The 26,811-nt window shown below is 41.4% G+C and overlaps 1 protein-coding gene across 4 annotated transcripts in view; it reads right to left on the bottom strand.

The window, feature by feature from the left end:
- GAREM1 (GRB2 associated regulator of MAPK1 subtype 1) overlaps window positions 1-26,811 on the bottom strand; it is a 101,428-nt gene that overhangs the window by 14,441 nt on the left and 60,176 nt on the right. For all 4 annotated transcript variants that reach the window (XM_062633497.1, XM_062633498.1, XM_062633501.1 and 1 more), the window contains one exon: window positions 6,624-6,754. In XM_062633497.1, the coding sequence (XP_062489481.1) occupies window positions 6,624-6,754 (131 nt within the window). The remainder of the gene's footprint in view (window positions 1-6,623; window positions 6,755-26,811) is intronic.

Raw genomic sequence — 26,811 nt, 5'->3', positions numbered from 1 at the left:
ACACAAATCACTACTGCTACCACCAATAATGATAAAGGAAATAGCAAGGGAAGAGAATATAACACCTCACCATCTGCTGACAGATAACTCACCCCCCCAGCCCAACCAAGCACTGACCGATACCTCCTCCAACCCTGCAGTCCTAGACCTTCCGAGTAACTCCCAGTTACATCCTGGGCATGACGTGCTGTGGTATGGAATACCTCTTTGGTCAGTTTGGGTCAGGTGCCCTGTCTCTACTTCCTCCCGGGCAGAGCATGAGGCTCACAAAGTCCTTGGTCAGACTAAATATTTGAGCAGTAACTAAAAACATCGGTGTTATCAGCACCGTTCCCAGGCTGAAAGTCAAAACCACAGCACTGCACCAGCTACTAAGAAGGAGAAAAAATGGCTGCTACTGCTAAACCCAGGACATCCTCCCACTGGGCAGATGAGTAAGTCTGTCTTCTTCGTACCCTCCCCTTAAGTAGGTAGCACAGCAGAGATCTCCCCTCAACCCTCTCAAGGCTGAAGAAACCCAGACATCCCTGCCTCTCCTAATACATATTTTGCTACAACCCCCTGACCATCTTCATATATTGGACTTGCTCCTACATGTGAATGTCTTCCTTGTATCAGGAGGTTACTGGAAAAAAGCCATTTCCAAAACTGGAAGCAATACTCCACCTGTAGTATTACAAGTGCTGATGGGGAATAACCACAGTCCTTGACTTGCAGGGTGCACTCTTGTTTATACAGCCCAATACGCTGTTGGCCACCATTGTTACACCACCAGTATTGTCTGCTGGGTACCCCTCAGACTTTTTCCCCAGAGTCACTTTCAGCCTGTTGCAGAGCTTATGGCATCTCAAGTGCTGCGCTTTGCATATGCCTTTGGTGAACCTCAAAGGGCCCCCATCAGCCTAGGAATCAGTCATGCACAGCAGCTCTTCAGAATAGATTTAGTTAATGCCATATAGTACACTTAAAGACATGATCTGTGAGAAAGTGTTTATCATAAATTACAACACCATATAAATTATAACACCATATAACTGTAACACCACACCAGACTCTGCTTCCTCTACCTTCCATGCTCCCAGCACTGACCCAGCAGGATGTGCACCTTCAAGCACCCCATGCTCCTTCACACCCCTGCTGAGGACATGCCCCATGCATCCTCTGCTTCTTGCTATGCCATCACTGTCAGGGTGTAGCAGAGCCCTACGCTATTTCAGACACTTGGACTTGCTAGTGGCATGTCCCAGCCCACACACGACACAGCGTATCACTGGTATGTATGACAGAGAAGACAGCACCGCACTATCAGAATGGCAGAATTAAGGTAGTCCAGAACACAGGCTGATGCAGAAATAACCACATATTTTTTGTGGCAAACTATTGGGATCTCCTCATAGTTCTGGAAAATGGGTAATGCTACAGAAGCCAGAAAGCACTTGTGAAACCTTCACTCAGTTTCATGACGTATCTGGGAGGGCTGACTTTGCATTCCCAGTGTGGCTCTGCTCTGCCCCACACATTCAGCTCACTCCCTGCCTCCTCCTTTGCCCACATCCAAGCAGTGTGCTTGCCTCCTTTGGGACTTTTGCCAGGTTCAGTTTCCAGCCTTCAGGTGTGAAGATCCTGCAGCTGGTAGGAAGCTGAGATTAGCTGAAGGAACGAGGGGAAGGAAGGCAGGACTACACATTGTCCTCAAACATCTGCATAGTGGGATTGTGCCCTCATATTTTGTGTGTGTGTGTCCTCCTCACATCTTTTTAAAACAAAAATTGTCTGCTGGGCAATTCCAGTGCAGTAACTCTCAGCAGTAACCACCATGATGCAATAAGATCATAGCCCTGCAGGTGTGCACATGTCTATATCTCCTCTTGTTTACTCCCCATGCTATGTGTGTTTGCACAGAGGTATGTAAGTTGGGCTCCCAGTGAAGCCAACTTAGTGGCTGGAGTGCCAGGAATTCATTCCTTTGTGCTGCTCTTCAGGTGCTCTCCTGCTGACCTGTGATCCCCCTCCAGGCTTTCGGCATCTATTACTGACACTATAACCAAAACTAGTCTCACGGCTTCCTGCAGCTCAGTCAGCCTCCAGGAGGTCTTCTGCCTGGGCACACCTTTGCAGGCAGCTCTGATGCCTCTCCATGCCCCAGGAGAAAGCCCAGGGCACTTACTGCAGCCTCTCCCTGCAGCAGCTCCATCTGGGTGGAGGCACTGGCCACTGCTGGGGTAGATGATGCAGACCCCATAGCCCAAGCTGCAGCCTCTGCTCTTAGATAAGTGCCCACCATTCTGCATTGAGGGTCAGGCAGGATGAGTGCCCTCAACCTGTGAGGAAGGTCACAGAATGGTGCCTGGCTGATGGCAAGTCTCTCCACTCATCCACTCCAAAGCCATCTAGAAATCACTGGGAGATGTTTGAACTGAACAAATCCTAATGCAAAAGACCCACAGAATCAGAACCTACCACATGCTATACTTACCCTTCATCTCTCTGCTGCTAGATGTTCCTTCATACTAACTGTTCCCTATTGATGCCAGGATGCTGAGGGGTTACTGGCTTACAGACAACTTACCAAACACACTACAAAACCACAGTGGATTAAGTCACTATAGTATTTCAAATTTCAAGACTCCTGCAATTTGATAACATTCAGAAGCCAATTATATCTGCTGCAGAAGACAGGCATCAGGACAGTGATGAATGACTATTTAGGAAACATGTTCTTTTGGGAAAGCTCAAGGATATTGTTTCTTTAGCTTAAGAAACAGTTAACTCGGAAAAACAGATTCTGATAACACCTGAGTCAGTATTCTATCTTGGACTCCAGTTGTTCTAATTTGTTACAGTTTGAAGTCTTTAATCACTTGGACACATATGAAGTCCTTATAAAAATGATTTGTGGCTTTGTATTGCGAGTTATACCTTTTAGTTTTTATCGGAGTCATGCAAGCAGTTCACAGTTAGGATTTTTAGTTTTTTGGTAGCTCTTTTTAACAGTGAGGTCTCTGATTTGTAAGTTACTGCACATGGTTTGGACTATTAAAGCCAAGGGACTAATCATAGCACTGGACAGAAAACACAAATATTTTCAGGTCACACAACATGGATAAAGATTTTTAAAAAATAAAAAGAAAGGTTTTCACCAAAAAAAATAAAAAGGGGGCAATTTTATTCAAGGAATTTGACAAAATTCAGTGAGACAGTGTCCCAGTTTTCTGTTATAAAACATCTGTCTCCCAAGTCAGAGAACAAGCTCATGAAGTACAACTCTTCCTGCTAGTATACACTCATTTCTCTTTCAGCTGAGAGGGACTTTACTCTGATTGCTGCATTAAAAGCTGGCTTCAGTGCTGTTTAAGCAGAGGAAAGTTGCTATTGAAGAGTTTAAAACTGCCAGTGTAGGTGACAACCTCCTGTATATGTACTTTTTGGAAACGCAGGGTGAGTTTATCAGAGCAAACAGAACTACAATCAAGTGAGGAAATCAATTTTGATTCACTGTACTGCATTAAGATGTGTCAAAAAAGGAAAAAGTTTTCACTATAGATTTATTTCCGCCAAAACGCACACTGTATGGGCCAACACAGTTAAACCACTGTGAAAAGAGGTTCACCTTAAAAAAACAGACAAATGAGGTATCATAAGTTCACACCAGCCACACAATGTCTTTGATAGGAAAGAAAAGAAACATTACAGGGCTAATTAACTAACCCACCTCTCCGTCCTGGAAAAGCTTCACAGTCTCTCCAGTGAGATTTAGTGATATCTTCAGGACAAAAGTTATATCCCCAGCACAAAAAATGATATCCCAGAAGATTTGAAGGGCCCTGAAACACTAAGTGGGCTGTTTTTCGGAGTACAGGAACTCACGGCTTGTCCAGGGTTCAATCTACACAACATTGCTGCTTTTTAAGAGAACATTTTGTGAATTGTCCTTGGTATGATGTGGGGGTTTTGTTCCTGGTTTTAAGTCTTAATGCAAATAGCTTCCTGGGTATTTGTACAGACTGCCATCTGTATGGGACCAGAGCAGTTGACTGCAGAAATCTATCTAACCCCAACAAAACGGAACAAAAATAACCCAGCCTTCCTCCCCCTTCCCAACCTAAGGGGTCCTACAAGAAATCTGGAGAAAGACTCTTTATAAGAGTATTGATAGGACAAAGGTGAATGGCTTTAAACTGAAATAGGGTAGATTTAGATTAGATACTAGGAATAAATTCTTCACTATGAGGGTGGTAAGACACTGGCACAGGTTGCCCAGAGAAGCTGTGGCTGCCCCACCCCTGGCAGAGTTCAAGGCCAGACTGGACAGGGCTTTGAACAACCTGGTCTAGTGGAAGATGTCTCTGCCCATGGCACAGGGTTGGCACTGGATGATTTTTAAGGTCCCTTCCGACCCAGACCATTCTGTGATCCTATTACGAGAACGGAGCGGAAGGAAGGAAGGGAGACCCATCTCACTGTCCCAGGATAAGATGGTTTATTTTTCCCTTTAGCAACTAATACACAAAGTAAAAATAAAGTATTGCCCTTGGAAAAGATCCCATGGCCCATCACAGCGAGAAGGCAGTTCGCTGAACAGCAGCACTACCTGTAAAATCCTACCAGAGCGGCAAAGAATTTACACCCGGGAGCAAGGTTTGCACCAAGCTGAACAGTAACCACAGCATATCGACATGCAGGCAGAACTCAACGAGCACAGACAAAACCATGCAGTGACTACCTGCCTGGTGGCACCCTCTAACTCTACTAGCTCGCTCTTCAAAAAATACCCATGAAAGTGTTTGGAACAAGAAAGAATTCCCAGACTTCAGCGTTACTTCTCATCTTAAAATGCTTCACTGGATATTTCAGGCTAGTCTTTTTTTTTTCTTTTTCTATCAGATTAGCTACCTTCTGATATTCTCCTCTGCATTTAAATGGCCACGCTGCATTGGACAGAAATCAACTTACTTAGTATTCCACCCTTTGCTCTTATCAGTTTGACAAGATCTCCCCTATATTTAAATTTTAGTGTACATAATTCTCTTGCATGTAAAGGGTTCTTAAGCACTTTAATAAATCCTGTTAAGTTCATTTATTTTTTGGAAGATGATAACCTTGGAATAGAGTTCTATGAAACTGGAAAAACTGCCAAGAGAAACACTGCCAAGATAACTGTGTAACTAGGTTAAACCTGAATTATTATTACTGTTATTTACATTAAGGAGTATCACTATAATACCTTCTAAAAATGGATTTGATATCTAACAGTGAGCTGTGCTTATTTCTCGGTTTGCTAAATATAACAAAGGGTTTTAAGAACATTCGTATTAAACTCAAGATACAACATTTACATTTAAACAAACCTGCAGACAAATACTTTTCTCCCTATAAAGTTAAAGCTACACACCTTACTGTTCCACTCTCCTGATTTGGTCATTGATCAACCGAGAAATAATGGCACAGCACTGGATAAGGCTAGCAGTCCCAAGGGAAGACTGATTTTTCTTGTTGCCTTGAGTTGCCCAGCTATTTCCTAAACACACAAAAGTGTTCCAACTTTCTCATGTAGCCTTCATTCATGAAAAGCTGTGTTTATAGGTTCTGGTTAATGGAGAGTATAAATGAAAGCAACGTATTGTCTTGAAAGGCATGAGTGTGTCACTGAATGAATTAACTGATGAGCTCTCACACAGCAGTCTTCAATCTTGTTACAGACCTATAAAAACTATGGACTAGCAGTGCAAGAAAGAGAGAAAAAACATTAAAAGGTTGTTATACAAAGCCCAGCTCACTACACATGGAACTAGGAAACTATACTGGTTTGTGTCAACCAACTTCCCCTGTAGGGTACACGATGTGCATCTGTGCCACTTCATCCCAGCTCTTCTATCAGTCTTAGGTGGTGTATCAACTAAAGCAAGCCAGAGAAGCTTGAAGACCACTCTGCTATTCTGGCAGAGCTGATCTACATTGTGTAGTGTCACACATTACAGGCAGGATAAGGAAGAACAAGTTCTGTCTTCATTGTTTCATGCCACTGCAGTGTGTTTGGTGACAGCAAGCTCTTTTACACTCATGGGATTGCTGACCCTTTCATGAGCCCAAGAGGTGTGCACATGCAAACACACATACACATTGAGAACAAGTGTGCCGTTTGTGTTTTGGTTTTTCTTTTTGTTTTACTCACAATGCTATTTAGCTGCAGTAATTTCGAGACAAACAACCCCATCATTTCACCCTGTGTGCTCTCTGAGAATAAAGCTTTCTGGACAGTGATCTGAGCAGCTGCTGCTTAGCAGAGAATAAAAAATCACATTGCTGAAGGGGGATGAGAAAGGGGGCAACAAACAACATTTGTTTAAAATATGGCAGAAGCATCCTAATTAGATGAATTATTGGATGGATCATCAGCACTGCTCCCCAAAGTGTCATATGACAGGAAAGCCCTTGGAGAACATGTTGATTTAAGATGGCAAAAACAATCCCAAAGAGTACCATCACTGAATGCAGAACACTAAAGGCTCGGTCGTGTCCCAAAAATCACACTTCCCACACAGCACCATTGCTCGCTTGCCATGTATATAAAGGTTGTAACAGTTAATCATTTAGACAGGGATAAATATTTATTCAGGGACTACCTTAACGTTGAATGTTATTTCCTCCATGACGTAAACTCGTTCAGGAAATGCTTTAGCCACCTCCTCCACACTGTTAAAATACTGCACTGGCTCCTTAATATCTCGGTCTTGTTCCAGCAGCTTAAACTGCCCTGAAAACAGATGATAAACAGAAGAGTTGTAAGATATTTATATTGGACAACTGTCACTGTGGCAACTGCTGGCTCAACTTCTTCACCATTTTGCCCAGTCAATTTTTCCAGTTAGCAGCAGCCAAACCAGAAGACGGAAGATTGCAGAGAGTCTCCTAAACCTGCCACGAAAGGCTCCCCATTTCACCAGGTCAGAATGAAAAGCATGTGTGGGAGCTGAAGTTCAGTCAAAAGAGATCCTTTTATCCCATGCTCTCTAGAAATAGTAAATAACTACAGAGGCATTTTTGTGTACTTAACTCAGTGTATTAGCATTTGTACAGATAGCAGTTTCTGGGGATTACTATTAGAAGTTTTACAGAAAGAAAACACCCATTACTACATAGCCCCGAAACAATAAACGTAAGGGCTTGGCTTTGTTTTTAGCATCACCAAGCAGCTATTAAAAAAATGCTAGGCTAAAACCCTTTTCCTCCTAGGCTTTCCCAGGAGCGGAAGAGCATTTAATTTTCCTTAACCATAAAATACGTCGTTTCAGAACTTCAGCTAACGTAAGAAATTAAAACATACACATTTAAAACCCTTTTGAAGGTGGTCGCCTTCAGAAGAGCATTAGAAAGAAGTGTTTCTTACTGACTCTATCTCCTCCCAGCATGAAAGCCTAAGTTTCCCAAGTCTTGTAAAAGGCAAGAACTAACACGGAGGCAGCTGCCCCAAGCAGACCTGCCAAGGACAGCCAGGTGCATCGATCGCTTCTGTGCGCTATGAACACAAAGTTTAAAAGCTTTCTTTCACAAATACAGCAGTAATGGAAGTTTAGATGGACACATTTGCTGCTTGTATGACTTAAAATGTGTGGAGATCTCCCCAGATTTAGAAATATTGTAAGTCAAACGCTGGTCTCAGCAAAAGAACAGCACAGCAAGACTCAATGTAAGAAACAAGTGCAGAAAATGGGAAAAAGGCAGAGTAAAATCAATGATTAGTGCTTCTCCTGTAAATCATATTTTAAAATTAGCAACGCATGCAGCCACTGGATTCTTGTTCCCAAAGAGTGCTCAGCTTCATTAAAACACATGCAGTACATCAGGATGTCAGCCACCTACAGAAATATTTTCTCACTCCTTCAGCATTTTTGTGCACAACACCCTGCTGCCCCTATACACCCCATTAGCCTTGAGACATTTGTGACATATCTGGGGAATTCACCCACACTGAACTACTTCAGGCCACCTGGCAGCAGAGGAGGAAATGAATGCAAGCTCAGCAAGCCCTGATGCCCCATAGGAAAGACTTGTCCTGCCACCCTTCCAGGTGTGTGCACACGCTTGTATACACATGCACACACCAAGAGAGGTGGAGAAGAGGCTCAGCTCCTCCACCTAACCACAGCATCCTGCAGACAGAGGCACAACCTTTTAATCAGTATGCTCGAGTACTGTGGTTGTAAGCCTAAATATCAGCCTTCAAGACTGAAGACTTCCTTTTATTCCCTTCCATACGTTTTGTCTTTCTAAAGTGACCACAGTAACTTTGAAGTATTAACACCAGAGCAAATAAAGATGCTGCTATTTCCCACTGCAAGACTGCATTTTGCAAATGTTTAGTAACCTTCACCACACTTCAAAAATCAATTGCCTTCGAGTTTTCCTACCTTTGTGTCTGCTTCAGGACATGCTATTATTTGAAGCTTAGCCAAGACAATTTATGTACTTTGAAGACCAACGCTGGGGCAGAAGTAGCAGCACCTTTGTCTGACCTGCTGAGGCCATTCCTGCAGTATGCTACAGCAATGGAGCTGACTACAGGATGGCTTCTCCAGCATTCTGCCTTCAACAGAAGTAAACAGCAGCCACTTAAAGAGGACTTTAAGCACAATTAGCAATACCACCTAGAGTATCCACACCTCTATGAGGAACCCATGGCTCAAGGATATCCAGAGCAGGGAAGAGGTATCTTTGGGCTTAGTAGCTCCAGAGGTTTTTCATCCTTGCACATCTATTTCATTACTTACTGAATGTATCTGAAACTCTCACTGTACAGATACCCTTGATCTTGAAAAAATCTAGCAACTTCTTCTTCCACAGACTTCACATTACCTACAGGATTCAGAGCAGAAATTGTAGGAGTCACAAAGCTACACCTAGCAGACACTGTGGGTAGGTAGCAGCAGGAAACCCGACAGTAGGCAAGCATTCAGAAAAAATTACTTCACATACTCAACAGAAACATTTCAGCATCCTAAACCTGAATTCTTCAGCCTGTCTGAGCCTTTTTGGTACAAAGCAATTAGAGGACCAGGCAGTGGCACCTCTGGGATCGAGGAATCAGGCAGGTGCTCGGTTAACTGACACTGGAAAGCATGTTGTGATGGATATCTGAGGCACACACAAGGAATAAAGAGAGAACTGTGCTTTTCAATCCCACCATGCAGACCATGTAAGTCCTGGTTTCAGGATTTCCCCATCAGCCACAGCCTAGCCAAGAGGATGCATTCCTCAGCTCCGCAGGTCCTTCCCCCTGCAGGCATCCCACTTTCCTGCAAAGGAAATTCTGGAGTGGGGGGGAGCCGAATGAAGTCAGACCTCCTCCTACGTAAAGTCAGGATGTTCCAAGACACCATGAAGCAGCAGGGATTGAGCTGCACCAGGGAGCATCTGACAGCACATTAAAACTACTACTTCGTAGCGCAGAGCCAGTAACTGTACTTCACAGATAATCACTAAGGGCAAGATGTTCTTGAATTTTACAGAAGTTGTCACACACTGTTCATCCACCATGGGCTGACCTGAGGTTGTTGCCCTCTCCTGCCTACTTCTCAGTTGCTGTCCTCTTTGACTACTGACACAGCCACCTGGGTGCAGCCCTAACTGATTGCCCAGTTTGGGATCCAGCAGTCTGATTTTCAGGATTCCCAGCTGTGGCTTACTATTTGAGGCCAGCTGTGATTACAATTTATAATGGTATTTCATATTCTCAGTTCCCTGAAGAAAAAAAAACCTCAAACTACAGCAAGTTTGAGTCATGTCAGACAGACCTAAGTCCAGTGGAGTTACTTTTGATTTAACACTCTCCCCTATGTACAGAATAGGGTTGAACAGGATACTGCACAGAAGCTACATAGGGTGTTTTTTTTTTTTGAAACTGTGAGATACAGCAGTGATAAAATTTCACCAGCTCAGAAAGAAATTGAAAACTCTCCCTCCAGAGCAGGGATTGAGTTGGGCACTGTAACAAAGCATGAATTCACATGAACGAGGAACTAAAACAACATACTGAATAATAACACGCTATACAGATAATACTCATCCAGCACTTTGAATGAGACAGTGGTCTTTAATTCTAGGTTCTCTAGTTACTCTGTTTAGAAGCATTCTACTGTTTTACTGTGACTGTTATGTCTTTAACTATAGATAGTCCAGTCTGGTGGTAAGAAAAGGCCGGTTACCCATTACAGCCCAAACTTCTACAAAAAAGTCCCACATTCCTCAGGACCGAACACATGCTTTAGGCTGTGCCTACAGGGAGCAGGGTATGCTATCTATTGTAGAATTACTCATGTTCCTGTAAAAACAATTAATAAACCAGCTGGAGCTTTGCTTCGGTACAAAGACATGCTCAGAACTGTCTATGTCACTATCTGTGCCATCCTCCCCTTCCTTCAGCTGAGCTGCGCAAACACAAAGCCGTCTGTGCCTTCAGTGCTAATAAGCAGCAGTTCAAGAGGAGGTTGACTACAGAGGAGTACACACAGATCCCAAAGCATATAATAGAAGGGCAGCATTAATCTCCTCCTGTTACGAAATCAAGAAGTATGCTGTGCATGGAAGCTGTCAGGGCTAGATGTTAAAATGCCTCTCCTTTGGAAAAGATGGTTTATAACTCGAGATACTCTACAGACTTTAAAAAAAGATTAATTTTCCTCATTGAAAAAGGCAGACTTTTTTATTGGAAGGAGAGAAAGAAGGCCTGAAGAGGGGCCTGTAATACACATTTGAGCCAGATGTCAAGTAACTAACTAATAGGGAGGAAGGAGACAATTTCTCATTATGTTTCTCCCCGGTCTCTGTTCAAGCTGTCATAAAAGAAAGACAGCATGGCTGAAATGCAAGTTAAATGGACATAAATCTGGCTTGACTGCAAGCTAAAGTGTGATTTTATTACACTGCAGCATGATTTCCCTGGGGGACTTCACAAAACTGACAGCAAGCTAAACAAGTCATAAGGCAATTTAACTGTGTGTTAATTGAGAATTTAACAAAAAATTTAAAGAAAATGTAAAGCTAAAACTATACTTCTATAGAAGTACACCCTTCTCTCTTACTGGCACAAAAAGAATAATGAAATGTTTCACCACTAAATCAGTGCAGGTTCAGAAAGATCAAAAATCTGTAATACCTACACGGTCCACTGGGCAGGTGTAGTTACTCCCTTGCAGCCAAGTACAAGGGAGTGATGAACAAGCTCTGTATCTCTTTGAGTCTGGCCTCTGGCAGGCACAGTATTGGAACAGTTTCAATCTAGTATATATTATCTCTGCAGATTATGAATTCTTATCTCTCTGTGAAGGTACTTACAGCAAAGACAGTAAATCCAGTACTTCTGGAAATGAATCCAGAAAGATAAAAAGGCAGGGAAAGTCTTAAACCAGGGCTTATCTTCCAGTTTATAGAGATATTTATTAAAACTCAGTAGTAGCAGCAAGATCAGTCCATCTTCCTTCTAGCCAGAAGCTGGCCCTGCAACATCTGCGAGCAGGGGCATTAACCAGTTCTTTCCGTCCAAGCCTTCGGGTTGCTCCCGCTGCCTCCACTGCTTCGGTTCTTGCAGGCTTATGTATGTTCACAATTCTAATCACCTCACACAGGTTATTCCTGTAATGTAAGATCCCCTGGTTTTTGCAGCAATTTACCCCTTACCACCAAACAGTCCAGCCATTTCCAACAGTCCAATGAATGCTTCCAAGACAGAAACATTCCTTTTGTACTGCACCTAGACCAATGGAATCCTTATCGATGAAACCACATATATGCTTATATACCAAAAAGAAAAGATGAAAAAAAAAAAAACCTGTAAAAGAAAAAAGTACCTCCATGTCATCAACAGGAAACATGGAAGGTCACCAAAACATCTGCACAACACTGCATCTGTTACCTGTGAAATGATTCTCCAAGGAGGCAGGAATTGTACTGTCTTTCAGCAGCTTTGATTATTTAATAAGTCTCCCATCTCTCTATGCAAGACTATGTGCAAAGCCCAGCACTTCTCAAGAATGTGCAGGTGGCACAGCAGGGTAGCAAAAGTACTGCAGAGGTTTATGTTTCATATTATTTGTTGAATGTTGACTGCATTTCAGTGTTTCAAAGATCAGCAGAGCTAACTGAAAAAGGCTCTCTACCTGTCAGGATAACACCGCTTTGGAAAAAGACAAGTTTTTTGTCTACACTTTTCAGCATTCCTGTCCATCAAGCTGATAAGAAATAACTTTGTTTTCCTCCCCCAAAAAGCAGAGTTGAAAAGCATAAGCCTAAAGAATAAATAAGGCGCAATAATGAAGAGCACAGAGACATGGCTTGCTGTATATCAGAAAAATGTGGTTGCATGAACTGGAAAGTACACTTCATCATGCCCAGTTCTTTTATGGACCTGTACAGTCTTCAGCTGACTGTGTACACAACTGCCCTCAATGCCTGATATAGAAATGAATTTGTCTCAATGTGGGGCAATGGAAGGAAATCTCAGTTTATGGCCTCACTTATCACCCCATCAAATAGATCATACAGTAGAGCTATTTCATCCCTACCTAATACTTGGAGAAGACGGCTAGTCAAAAAAGAGCATGGCAAACCAAAGACTCTAAAATAACAGATTAAGAAGCAATCCTAACACACTCAGCAACATGTAATTTTTTAAAAAAACTTTTTTTTTTTTATTTAAATTAGCACTTGCCAATACGTTTTTGCACAGATCCTACATGTGGCATTTTGTTGTTGCAAGTGCTACCATAGTAGTGGCTGTAGCTGTCCTGAAAAAAGTCAGAACAAAAAAGGATCCATCACATCTTGGAAACAGCTAATAAATGACTGGAACCAAGGTGTAAAGTTAATATTGCAGCTGTTCTGGGGGCCTGTCACTGAGCAAATGTGAAAAGGTTTGGCAGACATGCAAAAATAATGATGAGTGGGAAATAAATGCCTTGATTCACTTTTGTCATCTTCCAGTTTGATGAAACTTAAGTGTTTGTTCCCAGCATTCCGGAGGAGAGAAGAGCGCCTGCATGCTCAGGTCCTCTGGAGTTGCTGGGCCTCCATGGCACAGGGGACAGTACAGGTGGAAAAAAAGACTCATTGCAGCTATAAATGTAATTACAGAACCATTTTTAGCAGCAGGAACAGACAGTAGTCTGCAAATGAACTAGTGCAGACAGGCTCTCAGCCCTACTGTCCACAGAGAGGACGCTGGCTCTGCACCTTAGGATTCCTTGTTGAAAGAGCTACTGATTTCACCTCAGGTTGGGACCCAGCAGAAAAACTAACATGGATGCAGTGCTGTAAGCTCATCCCCTCAATCAAATAAAGAGTAAGACAACCTAGCAGTACAAATTCATCCTTATCTGCCACACTGGTGTGTTCTAAGAGCTTTGTGAAAAAAGGTTTGGGGGCAGAGAGGGAAGTGTTATTCATAGGAATTTCTGTGTTTATTTTTATATTGTAGCCTACTGAAAGAATATAGGAAATAATAAAAGGGTACAGAATACAGCAGGAAAATACACAACAGAAGTCTTAGATACACAGCTTCCAAAGGATAATGACTGGCACACAAACCAGAAAAGCTACAATTGAATCTTATTATTGTAATAATCACCATGAAATAGCTGTTAAACAGACTTTGAAATACTGCTTCGGTTTTTGAAGAGCTGCCGGTCAGTACTTCTTGAGGGGAGAGAAAGGGGTGAAGAGGACCTCTTATGTCCCCACTGTACCCAATCTTCTGGAAATTTTATAAATGTATTAAAAAAACCCAACAGATGAAGCATGAACTAGCGACATATCTAAGTAAACATAATACAAGTAGAATTCATCAAGTGTACTGGAGCTAAACTTATGGCACTGCAAAACAGAGAGCAAGGCACAAAGGCACATTCAGTCAGGAGAGATTGTGCAACATTTCATGGGGAAGGAGCCCTTCAGAATGAAGAGTTTTATTTCTCGGAAGTATTATGAAGATTTTGAAGCCTTAAATGCCTTTATTCCTCTCTGTGTTATGTCTGCGGTACAAATACCCATTAAACCAAGAGAGAATGAGTCAGGCATCACAACCTGGTGAGACATGTTTAAGCAGAGCACCAGCATGCTGACACATCACCTGTGCATACGCATAGGCACCATTCAGGAGATCAAGGAAGGGAATCCAACCAATTTTCCCACACAGCAATGCAATGCTTGCTAATCAAAACCTCTAATCCTATGCTGGCAGAACAAAGGGGATGGTACAGACTAGTGTTCTCTTTTCTCTTATCTTACTTTTGACTCTTAAGTTGCATAGCAAAAAAAAAAAATAATTCAGTTCTGTTGGCAGCATAACAAAGAAAAATCAGTTCAATTTGTGACTGATGATAGCTTAAAGCAGATTTAACGTACATATATTGCATGAGAGGGAATTTTGGGTTACAGATGATGTAAAAAGACAGACAGGGAAAACAAGCCTAACCTCTAACCTTTGTTTCATAAATTATTATCATCACAAATACAAGATTATCACAATGAAATGTTCCATTTTACAGGGTCACATGTTTGAGTGTCTGGACAGTAATTTAACTAGATTTAACTTACTCACTGAGTTATCATTGATTCAACTTGTAATTAACACCATTCTACTCCTTTCCCATGTGCTGCCAACAGACATCAAGAACATTCCATAGGCGGCATGTTAGTTCACATGCTTAAGTGACCACACAGAGGACTGATGACTACTGTACTGACTTTCCTAATTACTATTAACAAAAGCTGTTGCTAGGTTCCTGTTGAATAGTAAGAGTACAAAGACATGCACATGAAGATGGCATGCTCTCCTGGTGAGTATCAGAGCTTATCCAGATTGCAGTATAAAAAGTCATCAAGAGAATGAGCCCAACTAAGCCAACCCAAAGCCTGCATAAAACAGTGTTGAAATAACTATGTGAAACAGCAGCTGCCAACAACAGCTTTTCCTTATGTGACTCCTAGCACTGTTCCCCTGGTACTCGCTTAGTGGATACCCACTTAGACCTCACTTAATGAAAATGGTTAAGTCACTGAAAGCTTACAGATCCAACCTACTAAGTCAGCAACCAGGATCCTTATGAGAACATCTGCTGAAATTTCTTGCCAACAAAAAGGAATATTTGATAAGATGGTAAAGCCAACGTATCCCACACTTAACAGAAGCCTTTAGCAAAAACTGCTGTCCTCTATATGAACAGCTGGAAGAGAAAATGAGGTAGAATAAAAGGTGAAGAAGTACATGGTTACGGTTTTTAGTGTACTTTGAATCTCATTTTTACTGTTTCATGTATACATTAACACTGATTCAGGGCTAAAAATGAATCTTAAGGAGTAGAGACCCAGCTTAGGTACGTCAACGCAAAATGAACATCAAACCTTCAGCTGGATGGCAGACAAGTCTAACAGCATCTTCCATTGTTCTGCCCAAGTTAGATTTTCCTATTCTAGTGAAAGACATCACATATGTTTAAAATTAAGAAGCAGCACGGACTTAATCTGCCTTTAGATCGACTCTTAACTAGATGACCTCCTCCCAAGTCATCAGCACACACTCATCCCAAGACATACATATATTAAAAGAACAGGGTTGTTTAAAATAGATTAACATTTAATTAAAGCACAGACAAAGTTGAGATGAGACTAACAGAATAAAGTCCTGGTTAGCATTCAAAATTAATATTTCTAATTTCAAGCAGACTTAAACAGACCCTATTAAAATACCTGTTAAAGGTTAGCCAAGCATGCTAGGATTTTTGATACCACAGCTGCATCAAAAAATTCTGCCTTTACACCATGAATTCCCTCACCTCATTAACACTGATTTCAGTAGAATTCTGAATGTGTCAGACTTCCTCTTTAATGCAGAAAGAGCAAAATCCTTTTTTTTTTTTATCAAAACAAAATTTCTAATAATTAGTTTGAAGAAAACACAATAACACAAATTTGTTCTGTTTAGGCTGACATCACTACTGCAATGGTGCAGTTGTGGCTCATAATCTGTGTGACTCCAAGTACTGAATGAGTACAGAAATCCAACTCCATCCTTGGTCATAACATGGACTGCAGAGGTTCTAACCGCAAGTAACTTGTGGATTTACAGCAGACACAGCTTCTTGGATTTGGTAGCTACCTCTTAAAAACTAGATTTGACAGAAGTGGCTTTTCCAAACAACTTCATACACATTCTTCTATTTCTTGGCAAGTTGAAGCTTTTGCAACTGCTGAGTTTAATCATTAACTTTGCCTTACTGAGTTTATTTATTTATTTTGCAAAAGCTTCAAAGTCCACACTCACCAAAACTTAAGATCTTACTGTTTCTGCCAGGGTGCAAAGACACTTTCTTCAACCATAAACCCTTTATGCTTTCTGTTCTTTCACTGACAGATCTTTTTTCTTCCTGCTACTCCACATGAGTATCCCCATTCCTATGGCTTGACTTTAGCACCATTCATTGCTGTCTTGCTCGCTTAGCAGCCTTTTGTGCCTTTCAGGTTCTGACCCTCTCCCATGCCTGTTCCCGGCATGAGTGTAGGACGGTGTGTAGTGAAATATTCCACTCTATAAGGACAGTTATGTCAATAGCCCTGCCTCTGGCAGGCACTTACACTGCAATAAACAAAGCTAAAGAAAAAGTGCATTCACGGAGCAGAAATCTTGAAAATGTACACAGATCAATTCTGTATAAAAAGTGCTTTTGTTTCCTGTTCAGGAACAGGTTTTTTAATTAACTGAATGGGAGGAGTTGTAAAAAACAGGAACAATGACTGTGTCAGCAGCTCAGTCAGTTCTTGGTAGTTTACAGGGCTTTACATGAGACAGAATAAACGTATTTCACTCAGACGGAGACATTTTTATTAATGTAGAAAGAGACTTCAGTGCCTGGGCTTGGTACCCTGAAAGACCATCTGTGCATTATAGAGCAGCTTATTGTTTCAAAGCTCGTATCTCATTTGCTTGATGAATATACATGTGGTTTACAAGCTCTAGCAGAGTCTATTTTTTCCCTCCTCCTCCCACCCTCAACTTAAAGCTTCTGAAGTATGGCACTCAATTTACTGGAGAACCCGTCACTTAGCTCCCAACATTTGTGTATCACCAGTGGAAAGGAGGGATTACTGTTCTTCTATGTGATTAAAGGACAATTTTCTTGGGAAAGTTACTATCACTTTGTGTTGTCAATGCCCACTGATGACTGTAGCTTAGCTTATGTATTTACAAAGCGTTTAAATTAGGAAGGAATTCAATTTATTATAGCTCTGACCACCGGTAATCATGAGCAAGTTCTGGAAAACAAGTTCACTTTGCTCCCGGAACAAATCAGACAACATACTAAAAACTGAAATGAAGTCAATATCCGAAGAAACTCCTTAATTACACAATAGATCTGGTTTATTCAGCTAAGGTCTCCTGTCAAGGAGAGTATTCAGTGTTAAGTGCATTTATGCTACAGCTAAGATTATATTAAAGAGAATTTAAAATAAGCGCAGAGCCAAGATAATATATGATCTGAAAGTCACCTTAACGAAATACACATAGTAGCTTATGCTCCAGAAATTGTCATCCATAATGTTGAATATCTACCAAGCACGCAAAGTAACTTGCAGCAAGCAAACATTTCTAACATTTTCTGGTTTAGGATCAGCAGCCACATTTATATCATTGCCTCAGTTGAGAAGCAGAAGGTGTTTTCATACCCGTATTCTCCATGAGGTAAGCCATTTCTTCACTCACTCTGTATGAATGCAACAGAGTTCCTGTCAGAATCATTTGTCTGGTTTCCAGTACAAGAGGACATTGATTCAGTGTTGTGCAATTTATCTACGAGGCAGACAAAGCTCTCGATAACAGTTCTAGATGAATGAAGGCAGCTTTTAAGAATGAGTATTTTGGCATATGTTCACAGCATGTGCTACAGTGTCATCAAAAAAAAGGAAGGAAAGAAAAGGAAGAGGAGATGAGCTGAAATGAGGTGAATAGAGATGGTGGGTTAGAGCACACTGCTTCAGCACTGGCATTTCATTTAATTTTCACTGCTATTCAAAAAAGCAACAAAGATGATAATCCAAAATGCAGATCTAAGCAAGATACACATCTGCCTTAGCTCTCCTAAACACATTCCATCGCACATATTTTGTTTCATTATCTTAAATAAGGTGGGTACCATCTAAACCCCTCTGCGGCAGTTCAAATTAATACAGCTGAACCTAAAAGGTATAAAGAAATGGAAAGCCCAGCCAATTTTTCCCTCTTGCAAGATGTCTGCCAGTTTGCTAAGAGCCAAACGAAACCAGTTAAGTAGAGGCAGTGCCTAGCCTAAGACAGTTCAACAGAAAATAACAGACTACACATGGGGCGGTTTAATTTCAAAAGTGTTTTCAGAAGACCACTTACGGGGTTTTGTTTTCTCCATGTAAATGATAATTTATGATTTAAAGAGTTGTACTGTGCCTTGCTAATGCTTTTTGAAATGCTACTGAATATTTTATCCTATATGTGTTTCTAGTGAAACCTTCTCGCTAATAGTGGTTCAGGGCATCTCCGGTTGAAAGCCAATTTTGCACCAATTCCATTTTGTAGCCTTTCACAGAAAGGGCTGTGAAGTGGTAATTATGAGAGTGGCTCACCGCCTATTTGTCTCTGAATGCACATGGATTTCCCCAGCTGCTAGATTATCCTGAAATATATTATTATATACTGATTTCTAAGTACACAAACTAACATTAGCAGCTGCAAATGCTCCAGAGAAATTCTGTGCTTCAAATTTCTGTGAAAGAGCTTCAGTTTTAAAACAAGGTGATCTTAAATCTATCTCTGGTATGAAAAGAAGAACTATTAATATTTTGGGTTCACAAAAAAAAAAAGTTAGTCTTTGAATAATGAAACTAGATCAATACTGGGCAGTTTGTGTTAGCTTACTGATTTAAGGTCGTGAAGATGCCATGGATGGAAAAAGGATATTAGGATGGGGTTTCAGACGTTTAGAATTGGTTACTGTAGATATTTAGAGACAGACTGTAGGTTAGAGACAAGAAAAACTGGGACATCCCAAGCTAAAAGCAACTCAAAACCAAAAGCCGTCAACAGATCAGTTTCTGCTAGAGTTACCACAAAGTACTGAGGAAGTTTTCCCAGCAGCTTCAAGTTTATTTCAGGAAAAGGACTATTTTCAGTTGGGATTTCTGAACATAGGGAGCAGAAAGGCAAAGACACTGTTAAGAAAAACCACCTTTAAAACAACATGAATTGTGCTCCTTGAAGCAGTAGTTTGCTAAAAACAAGTCCTTGTGCACAAGTGCACTACTGCGTAACCATACAGAGCAAAACCCAGCAGCATACACAGCCTCCCACACAGCAAGCCTCCACACACACAGAGGCAGTCATTGTCCTGCAGACAATTACCTGGAGAAGGGTCACCTCCTCCAAGGATGCACCCCAACACTTCTCCTGTCCCTTCAGTCTGCCACCTCCTCCTACCATGTTGAGTTACCTTAAGGGGACAGAGTATCCATCCCATCAAAACCCTGCCATTGAAAGTGATAGTCTTTACCATGCATAAACTTGGCCAAGAGGTAGAGGCTGTGTTCATAGAAAGTAGCCTGGCTTACTCTGACTGGACATATGGCACCACAGTTAACAGGCTTATATCCACACCGTTTCAATGCCTGCTTACCTAAATTAGTACAAAAGATGTTTAGTTAAAACACTGGAAAGACTGTGACCAACTAAGCCAAGCCAGATACAATCTGGTTCCCAATCCATGCTGTTTTATCTGCTGGGTGCTCTCTGACTGAGGGATGTCAAAATGGGCATTTTCAGGGTCCTCACCATTTTTCCCTGCAATCACTCTGCTTGCTTTAAGCACAACATGCAGGCGTCCCCAGCCACTCGTCATTCTGAATTGTCCAAGTGGCTGGAAGTCTTAACACCTACAATGCTTACTTCACATCTTACCTTCACCATACCCTAGTGTTGCACTCCTGCTTGCTGCCTGCCTGCTTGTGGCTGACCAGGCAGCTCAGGTACCAGCTCTGGGATGACCCAGTTAAGCAAACTCTCAGAAAGCTGTATGCCAGCTGACCCAAGATTTTTCTTGGACAGAAATCAGAAAACCACCCTGCACACTTTCCATCTGACGCACATTAAATGAGCCTTATGATAGCCAAGCACAACAAAGCAACAAACGCCTTCAATATGATAAAAAGGCGGCTATATTTCATTTTCCACAGTAGAGGAGTGGTACATCCAAACAGAATGAAGGCATATAAGTGTCAGGAACACTATCACGCACATCTGCTTCCCTGAACCAGCATGCCAGGCAGATACAGCAAGTGCTGGGTTTTATCCTCGGCAGCGCAGGACATCTTCCAGGGACTCCTGGCAGGCAGACACAGAACAACGGAATGGTCTAGGTTGCAAGGGACCTTAAAGCTCATCCAGTTCCCCCTGCCATAGGCAGGGACACCTCCCACTAGACCAGGTTGCTCAAAGCCCCATCCAACCTGGCCTTGAACCCTGCCAGGGATGGGGGGCAGCCACAACTTCTTTGGGCAACCTCTTCAAGTGTCTCAGCACCTTCATAAGTGAAGAATTTCTCCCTATAATCTAAATCTACCCTCTTTTAGCTTACATCTATTCCCCCTTGTCATATCACTACATGCTCTTGTTGCTATCAACAAGGTCATGCCTTGGTTGCTGTTACATCCTGGGCTCCTGCTCCTTCCCCAGTACTGTTAAATGGGCAAGGCAGCACATGCTGGGATCCTACACATTCACAGTGCTGTGTGGGCAGACCCTAAGTGCCTCACTTCCAGGGTTTCTAGTGAAAGTCCAAGGCCATGGCAGACAGCTGATCTGGGAAGCCTCTGCACATATTCATGTAGAGCAAAAGGCTTAGCATCACCCTTTATATTTTACTTGCTCCTTCCCTGGAAAACATCACGTGTGCCAATTCCTCCCTGCTTCCCCTTCTCCCTCACTCAGAATTATTTCCCTCTGAAGGAAAAGCAAGCAAATGAGTAAGTTAAAAATATCTTCTGTGGTTCTCTAGGAAGCAGTATAGCCAGAAATCAGTATGACCCAAATTTCATAGTAAATGTATGAAACGTAAAGAAACTTACACTACTGAAAATGAATTTTTTTTCTTCTACCATTAAGAAAAGCTTTAGAGTTAGCATTAATATTGAGAGAAATGAAAGTTAAAAAGCATTCTTTCCAGAATAATAATAGAGGATGAGTTTATATAGGACAACACTGTAATGATCAGTGAAAAAAAGAATGGCTAATTAGTAAATAAACTGAGCCAGATACAAATCCTTCACAATAGAAGAGCTAAAGTATTAACAGCTTACATATACCAGAAATATTAAAACCTCACACTTAAGATTTTTGTGCGAGATTACAGCATGAAGCAGTACAGGCTAATGCAGGAATGGCAGACAATTTAATTATATTTTCTACTGAAAAATTACACCATATGTATAGCTCATCAGATTAAGCTTTCCAACATGTTTCTGCTTTTGATATCCAACATCTGCCTGAAAATAAGATTTTAATTTCTCTTATGAAATCTGATTCCACCTCCATGTCCAAACTCAAGCAGCGTTGATGGAAAGAAGTGAGGGAAAAAGAGCAAGTGTTGGGTCATCTGACTTAGCCTTATAGCAGAGTTCTGCCTCTAAACAATAAAAATGTTAGAATATGACAACTCTATGTCACTGATTGTAGAGAATAGTTCTGTCTACAGAAACTTGGTTAAACTCTTTCATTGCTTGCACAGATCTGAAGTTTTAGAGTTATTTCTTTCTTTTCTGTAGCAGAAGAACTATTCTGAGATACTTTCCCAGTGCCTTGATGCCCACATGCATGTTCACTCAGTGACACCAACTAGGGTTGGACCACCCTACACCCCAGTGAGCAACTCGAGTTCATGCTACCCCTCTTCTGTTTCATTTGAGCTAATGATTTGAATTCAGTCTCTCACATCCCTCATACAAAATTAATCTGCCACAGTCAGAACTATATATACATAAACAAGAAAAAAAATTAAATGCTCCAAATATAATCTTTGAGGTAGAGCAGCTGATTATATACCCTTATGGTCAGGGAACTGTGAATGTGGGAAGCAAATTTCAGCCACTGTTTCAAATCCAGCAGGGCAGGAAATGCATGGGCATACTCATCTTATACATTATACGCTGTAGTTTTAAATCATCAGTTATTGTATGGTATAATTTTCTATTTCCATTGTGGATCTGAGAAGCCTTTCAATTAAAAAAACACCCAACCTTCACACTGAACTCAGCATGGTCCTGCAATAGTTCCAACAGGTCAGCATTCCCAAGGAAAAATGGTGGTGGTGAAAATTCATTCTGCCAACTCTAATTCCAAACCAGTATGAAGAGACCATTATGAATGTTCACTCATAACATTCACCCACACTTATACTAATAGCATGTATTTGACTACAAATTTCCTGGTGACGGAAATGCAATACAAAGCAACAGCAAAATGTCTTGCCCACGCTGCCATCAATTTAGCAGAAAAAAATTAACATACATCCCTCTGGTTCAAGAAAAGTTTCATCGATACACATCAGACAGCAGGATCTAGAGCTGTGTATGTGCTCTTTTAATGATTTCCAAGTAGTGTTTGCTCATTACATTAATTAAAATAGCAGCTCAATCCTTTCAGGGTCAACAGTTTTCTAAAAATTAAACTGCTTTATTTCAGCTTCATCCATCACCAAGACTAGGAAATCATTCTTACACCAGAAGGGGGTTCCTTCTCACCAGGCAATTTACAGGATAATTCTAGATGCCACAGTGTTTGGAGAAGCCAGCCAGCACAAGGGGTGCATTGTTAGAAGCCCCCTGCTTTGCAGGGGCACCCTGGCTCCCCTTAGGGCAAGGGTTCAAAGGCTTGATACAAAGCAATGGAAGGGACAAGCTGCAGCTCACACTCTGCCCTGCTTTTTCTCCTTGCCTTGGGTGCCAGAGCTGGTGCCTTGGAGACAGGTTTCAAGGATCAGGTCTCTACCTTGACCTTCTGCACTCTTGCAACTCGGTAACAAACTCTCCTGAAGGCTGGTGGCAGACAGAGGGCTGGGGCTGCGTTTCCTTTCCTGTCAGGACTAGTCCCATAAAAGCAGAGACGCAGGTAAGCTATTACACAAAAGGGAGTTTTGTTTATATTTGGCATCAGAACTGATACAGAGAATCAAAGGGAGGATCAGCACTGAAGATTCATTTGTATATCAAGGGGAAATCCAGAAGCCACTGAAATTGTTTACAGCAGGTTGAAAGAATAATACTAAGAATAAACATTGCACTGACAGATATCCAGATGGCATTTGTAGGCAAACCAACGCCTTTAGCCCAGCTAAGTTTCATTAACATTTACATATCATTTCAGGATTTTATTTCTAATATTTAAAAAGCAACAAATTATGACGGTTTCAGACCAACTGGAGTCATCATGCCTCCTCCGCCAGCTGCTTTGTGACTGAATTGAATTTACCTCACAGAGCAAAAGGGTTCAAACACCCGCTGCAGGTGACACAGAGGGGAATGGAGGAAAAGGTGTAATGCACCAGGGAACTAAAGGATGCTGCTTGTACATCCAAAGGCCTTCTCTGTGACATGTTTTCACAGAGTTCCTGCAGTTAATCACTGTCAAGAACAGGCTCCCAGAAGTTTGAAAAAGGCAACACACAAAACGGTAGGTGAAGGCAGTTTCATCATCTTGCATCCAAACACTTAATTCTTCCTGCACAGACTCACTTGGGAACTTCTATTGCCATTTGAAATCCCTGTGTCCAGGATGATGATGGCAAAGCACAGTATGGATGATGTTTGCCTGCCAGGTATTACATCAAGTCAGAAGTGAAGTGTCAAGGACTTGTAGTGCCCCATGAAGCCCACTCTCTCCTCCATGAGAATCAGGACACAAGTAGTCAGACTTGTTTTAAAAGTCACAGAAGTTTAAGATGTCCATCCACAACTGGTATGAAATAAAAGTTTATCAGACAAACCCTTTTCTTCCCCTTTTGTGATACCAAAATTTCTTTACTGTACCAACACATTACTGGCCACACCACTGACAGCTTTCTCATACCCTGGGTATGAACAGAGTAAAAACACTTAAGAGTTTTTTCATCTATCCAACAAATCATTCATTCCAGATTGCTGCTGGAGGTTAGAAAGGGTCAAAAAGTAGTGCTGAAGTCTTCACTTTTGTGTAATGGCACTGAAGTTAAAAATAGAGTTATAAAATACTTGTAATCCTTAATCTCCCTTCAAATCTAAGTGATGACTGGATTTGCTAATGATTAGAGACCCCCAAGAGATTTATTTGCAAATGGTTGGCAAAGACACTGCTTAATCCTCCTCCTTGTTATTTAGTCAGTTTGGTGACCTGGTAACTATTCAAAACATCAATTTTAATGAGAAAAATATCCAACCACCTCTAGCACATTAAACCTCTGTAATAGACATTATAAAGGGGAAAAGAACAAGGTGCTGGTTCACACAGCACTGGGGGAGGAAGGGAGACCTTCTCAACAGCAGATGAATTCATTGTTGGGAAGAGGCCTAAATCTTCCACACAGGCAATGTGTTTTGTGGTTCCCTGCACAACTAATCTGTTGTTACTTATTCTCTTTCCTTCAGTATAGATGGACCCTGTGTAGCAGGGAAGAGGGTTTTGGAGAACAGCCCTCATTTTGTTCAGTACAATACAGCCTTCTCAACTCTTATGCTGCCACTTGAACCCTCAAATCGCACACAGGCGAGAGAAGGACAATTTTGAAATGAATAAAGCAAATTACTGATTTTAGTCTCCTTTTGGTGTAATGCCACATCCTGACTTAAAAGCCAATATGAACTTTTATGTACTATTTTGCACACCTGGTAGATTATACAAACACCCCCTATGGGTATTTCTTGGCTTTCCAGGAAAAGAGACAGTTGCTAGTGTAGTGAACAGATTTCCCATCAGATGTTTGGTGAAGGTCAGAGAGGAAGGCATTACATGTCTGCTTGCATGTAACTAATTAGCATCCACTACAAGCTAATGGATCGCTGCATTTGTCCAAGGAAAAGGTTTTAAGCTTTATCAGTGACATTTTAGACCACAGCCAAGGAAGGTTTGCTGATCTACCATGACTCACCCAGATTAATATTTCCATTAACAAATTTAGTAATTCAGAAAGAAGTATAAGAGTGCCCACACTAACCCAGGGGAAAAAAAAATCCCATCAAAAGCCATTTTTGGTGAATGCTGATATTTTTATATCACAACACCCAAGAACACATTTCACATACTAAATGTGTTCCGCAAAGTTCTGGCAGATTTTTATCCACCAAGGCTCAGAGAAATGCAAGCACAATTCCCAAAAGATGAAGGAATTCCCATTCTCATAGTTAGGAGTGAAAGAAGTGGGCTGGAGAGGGAAGTAACTGTAGTTAAAACTGTCAAGGAGTCTCAAGGAATGAATATGCATTGCCTGACCTGAATCTATTCCAGTTTCACATGGTATGAGAACAGAACATTTGTTTTCAGCTGAAGAACAAAAAAATAAATGGGTTTCCATGGCTTTCCTGGGTAAAGCTATATTTGAATTTGTTTTCAGATAACACTGAAGAAAAATAGTTTGGTTAATATTAAATAATTCAAAGCACTTCAGGCTGGTAATGAATAAAGTAGGTAGGTTGTTGGCTCACTAAAATAACACTGCTTTCAAGTATTGTAGAATAAACAGAGAAAAAAACCCTAATTTTAAGAGAAAAACCCATGATCAGCTGTTCTCTGTTTGTACTTCATTAAACAGGATGGAATTTACTGCTCGATGAGAAACTTCAGGATGTAGATTCTTGCCATTTGCTGCAAAGCTAGACATTAGCGTGAGAAGCAGGTGTGCCACAGCAAAGAACTGTTCAAGCATGCTAAAGCAAGCACGTCCTGTGAACAAATCCAGAACATCAAGATCTCATTTAAGAAGTTTGTCATTTTAAAGTGATACTTGTCAGCTTTAGGTTTCTGAACCCAAATGTGCCCAAGCACAGTACAGGCACTTCAAGCACTCGCCCCTGAGGAGGATGCATGACTAACCTACCTTTCAAGGATACCAATGCTGAGCTATGAGACATGGGTCAGGACTTCAGGATTTGACATATACAGAAAAGGAAACAGTGAGGCTCAAGTATACCACGGTCATTATATCTGACAGAAAGAAAGTTTGAAAGCTCAGATAATTCTGGGGAGATGACATGAAAAGCAGGCAAAAAGCTGTTTATTTTTATTTAAAAAAAATAAAACCCCTAAAATGCAGAACTTGGTTTCTGCTCCTACTTGCCCACCTCTTGAAAAACTGTGTGGATGTCTGACTAGCCTAAGAGGCAACCTGGAGAGGTGGGGAAAATTCCTTGGAAGGAAGACAACACAGAGGTTGAAGAAGGAAGAAAACTGTGCACATCAGAACAACTGCTCAGATTAACACCAGTATTCCCAACTTGGATCCATAGGGGCTTAAACCAGTAGGATCCAGTTTTCACAAGTTAACAGCCATAAGCACTCAGACCTTGTCTCTCAAGCAAAGGGAAGAGAGGGGGAGGAGAACCAGCAAGTTAGCCAAGGAAGGCCATCTGCTAAGTGAACCTCATCTATGAACTCAAGACCTGCCCTTACTAGGCTCAGACATTACTAGAAGTGTCCAGAAAACACCAACAGCTAAGCAGAAAAATTCCTTTAAATCAACAGAAAAAAGAAAAAAACCTTCAAAATAGTGTTATCATATG

Source organism: Pezoporus occidentalis, unplaced genomic scaffold, assembly GCF_034315485.1.
Source record: "Pezoporus occidentalis ecotype Australia unplaced genomic scaffold, CSIRO_AGI_Poc_V1 ctg4, whole genome shotgun sequence".
NCBI classification, from domain to species: Eukaryota; Metazoa; Chordata; class Aves; order Psittaciformes; family Psittacidae; genus Pezoporus; species Pezoporus occidentalis.
This window is presented reverse-complemented; position numbering and strand designations above follow the sequence as displayed.